The sequence below is a fragment of the Terrapene carolina genome, unplaced genomic scaffold (assembly GCF_002925995.2).
Source record: "Terrapene carolina triunguis isolate 2854851 unplaced genomic scaffold, T_m_triunguis-2.0 Scaffold30000, whole genome shotgun sequence".
In the NCBI taxonomy this organism is placed as follows: domain Eukaryota; kingdom Metazoa; phylum Chordata; order Testudines; family Emydidae; genus Terrapene; species Terrapene triunguis.
In genome coordinates, this window is record NW_020694351.1 from 1 (window position 1) to 3,360 (window position 3,360).

General features: G+C 68.1%; 1 protein-coding gene across 1 annotated transcript in view; it reads left to right on the plus strand.

Annotated features, from left to right (window-relative positions):
* Nucleotides 1-409: 409 nt before the first annotated feature.
* The window catches only part of LOC113409134 (FH2 domain-containing protein 1-like), a gene marked incomplete at both ends in the record, with an annotated part of 3,955 nt that continues 1,004 nt past the window's right edge, over nucleotides 410-3,360 (plus strand). The window contains 4 exons of the mRNA XM_026662742.1: nucleotides 410-627; nucleotides 1,078-1,139; nucleotides 1,379-1,481; nucleotides 1,558-1,646. Of these exons, the coding sequence (XP_026518527.1) occupies nucleotides 410-627; nucleotides 1,078-1,139; nucleotides 1,379-1,481; nucleotides 1,558-1,646 (472 nt within the window). The remainder of the gene's footprint in view (nucleotides 628-1,077; nucleotides 1,140-1,378; nucleotides 1,482-1,557; nucleotides 1,647-3,360) is intronic.

The window sequence follows — 3,360 nt, forward strand, 5'->3', positions numbered from 1 at the left end:
GGGGGGGGTCCCCCAGCGGTGCATTAACCCCTTTTCTCCCGCAGTGCCTGGTGCTGGAGGCAAAGGGGTGACCCGGCTCAGCGCCTCCCCATGGGCCAATCCCAGCAGCTCCCCGCGGGAGCCCCGGGGACCCTCGGGAACCCCTCCCCAAAGCACTCTGCCTTGTTGCCCCCGCCCGGGGCCCCCGCTGCCCCAATCGCTGCGCCCGGGGCCCCTGCTCCCCCAGTCCCCCCACCCCTGCCTGGGTCACCTGCTCCCCAGGTCCCCCTGCCCGGGGCCCCTGCTCCCCCAGTCCCCCCACCCCTGCCTGTGGCCCCTGCCCCCCCAGTCCCTGCACCCAGGGCCCCTGCTCCCTCAGTCCCTCCCCCCCTGCCCGTGGCCCCTGCCCCCCCAGTCCTCCCACCCCCAGGGGACGCGCTGGTGCCCGCCCCACGCCGCAGCAAGCTGCGCACCTTCCACTGGACGGTGATCCCGGCGGAGCGGGTCCGTGGGCGCCCCAGCGTGTGGACGGCCAGCAGCCGGCATGACCGCACCCCCCTGGACGTGGAGCACCTGGAGGAGCTCTTTGGGGAGCAGCCGGGCTGGGGCCCACGGGGGCCCTTGTTGCTGGGCCGGCCCCAAGGCCAGGTGAGCCCGGGTCGGGGCTGGCCCCGTGGGGAGTCTGGGGTCCCTCCCAGTGGGATGTCTCCCCGGGGTCCCTGCTGCATCCTCCACCCAGGACAGGCCCTTGGTGGGCTGGCCCCTGCTTCTGTCCTGCGGGCCCCTCGGGTGCTGCCCCTCATGGGGGGCGAGCCTGGGGGGGTTGCATGCTGCACCCTGTCTGGGGCTGACCCCCATCTCTCCTGTGGGCCCAAGCTGCTGGAGGGGCTGGGCCGGCTCTGTAGGACTGGACTCCGGAGCCTGCTCTGCTGTGCCAGGCTGAACTGCCCCCAGCCCCGGGGGCTGCGTGTCCCAGAGCTGGGGCAGACGCTGCTTTTGTGCCTGCAGGTCTCTGCCCCCCTTCCCCCTCCCCCCTCTCTTCTCCCCATGCTCACCCTGCCCCCTTCCCCCCATGTTCCCCCTCACCCCTCTCCCCAGGTCTCTCTCCTGGACTCAAAGAAGATCCTGAATCTGGAGATATTTTTGAAGCAGTTTAAGAGGTAAGAGCAGGCAGGGGTGGGGTGGAGCTGCCTGGCACCACAGTGACCCGTTTCAGGCCAGCGGAGGGGAGCAGGGTCAGGGTTGGGGAGCAGCTGGCAGTGGGAGGGGAGCCCCAAGCTGCACCATAGACCCCCACATGTGGGGGGTGGGGATGGCGAGGCTCCTGGGGGCAGGGATTGAGGCATGGGGGTCTGGGGCTGGTCTCCGGGCTGAGCTGACATCTCTTCCGCCCCCCCAGGCCTGTGCAGCAGATCGTGGCCGATCTCCGGGCGGGCGCCGGTGCCCTGTACGGGGCTGAGAAGCTGCTGGAGCTGTGCAAGATGCTGCCCGACGCGGACGAGGTGAGGGGGCAGGAGGGCACAGCCAGCCCAGCCCCTGCGGGGGCTCCCCGGCTAACGCTCCCCGGCTCTGTCCCAGCAGGTCAAAAAACTGAGGGCGTTCCAGGGCCCCTGGCGCCAGCTCTCGGACGCCGAGACCTTCTCGCTGCTGCTTGTGGGGGTTCCCAGGTGAGAGCTCTGGGCACCCAGCGGGGGTGCTGGGGGGGTTTCCCAGCGGGGGGGGGGGGGGGGCCGGCGCGGGGGCGGGGGGGGGGGCCCGGGCGGGGGGGGGGGGGGGGGGGGGCTGAGTACTGATGGGGATTCTGTGGGGCAGGGTTGGGGTGATGGCTGCTACCTCCACGTTCCTCGCGTAGGCTGCAGGCTGACTTCTCCCCCCAGGGCACCTCAGTCCCAGCTCCCCCGGGTCCTCTGCCCTCCCCTGGCCCCAGAGCTTTCTGGGTAGAGGTGGGCACGACCCACGGCCAGGGCTGAAACCAGGCCTGTTCTGGCTACAGACGTAGCAAATGTGTGATTTGTTGGAGGGGTGTAAGTGATCCAGGATGGGCCGGGCTCTGCGTCCCCAGGGCCCGGCTCGGCCGGGGAAGGACTGGGCTTTTGTAATGAAGTGGGAATGGTTTTAATGTTTTGTCTGAACACTGTGTGCCTCAGTTTCCCCATGTGTTACTCAAGTACCGAGGCGGTGGGACCAGGGGGTGTGATTGTCGCAGAGACCCCAGAGGGCAGGTGGGACTGCTGACGGGCTGCAGAGAACGGCCGACACTTGTAGCCTGGCAGCTACTGGCCGGGCCCCCTCCTCTGCAAGGGGCGGGGGGGGGGGGGGGTTGGTGCAGCCCAGGTGACCGGCTGGACCCAGAAAGGGACAAAGGACGGAGGAGGGCAACGGGTGTGATGGAGGCCGAGCAGCTGGAAGCGAGTCAGTCTCCTGGTTGGGGACTTGATAATAACCCGTCTGTATCACACACGGGCGGGGAGTCACGGCTGGCTGCGGCGTGGGGGGCAGGGCCCTTTGGGGGTGAGACTCCCTGTGATGAAGTGGGAATGTTCTTAATGTGGTCTTTGAAGATTTAATAAGTTCTTAAAATGCTGAGTGGGGAGTGTTGGCCGGGGAAGGTTGCAGGGGAGTTTGGCTGGGACGGTCTGCATTGGGGATGGGAGACTGGCCTTGAGGGAAGATACCTGAGCATGTAACGTGAGAACCCAGGAGGGGGTTGGGGCCAGGTGACATCTCTGCCCGGGAAACTGGACAAAGGCTGGGGGAGGAGCGTGGCGGGGCGGGGGTGGCTGAGTGAGACGCTGGAGGGAGTTTCAGTTTGGAGTTGGCTGGGAAAATGGAGGGGAGCCCAGACGGGGCTCTGGCCTCCCTGGCCACTCAAGATGGACCTAACTGGGGGGGGTCCTGTTGTCTGTACCTGCAAGACCTGTCTTGGACTGTGTTCCTGTCGTCTAAATAAACCTGCTGCTTTACTGGCTGGCTGAGAGTCATGGTGAATCACAGGAAGCCGGGGGTGCAGGGCCCTGAGTCCCCCCACACTCCGTGACACTCCCCCAGGGGTCCCGCCCAGGGAGACTCGCTGCGGGGAGCTCCTGGGGTGACCAGGGGGCTGAACGCTCCGAGGTCAGGAGGTGCCGAAGCGGAGCAGGGTCCTTGCCCTGGGACAGGTGCCCTGAGGGGAGATGCTGCCCCAGAGCCTTGCCTGGCGTCACTCCGAGCGGGGCCAGAGCCCCCAGCCTGGGCACCTGGGACAGCTCTGCGTTCTGGGGCCTGGCTGGGACGGGGACGGGGTGGGCTCTGTGTTCTGGGGCCTGGCTCGGCCGGGGATGGGGACGGGGTGGGCTCTGCGTTCTGGGGGCCTGGCTCGGACGGGGATGGGGTAGGTCTCGG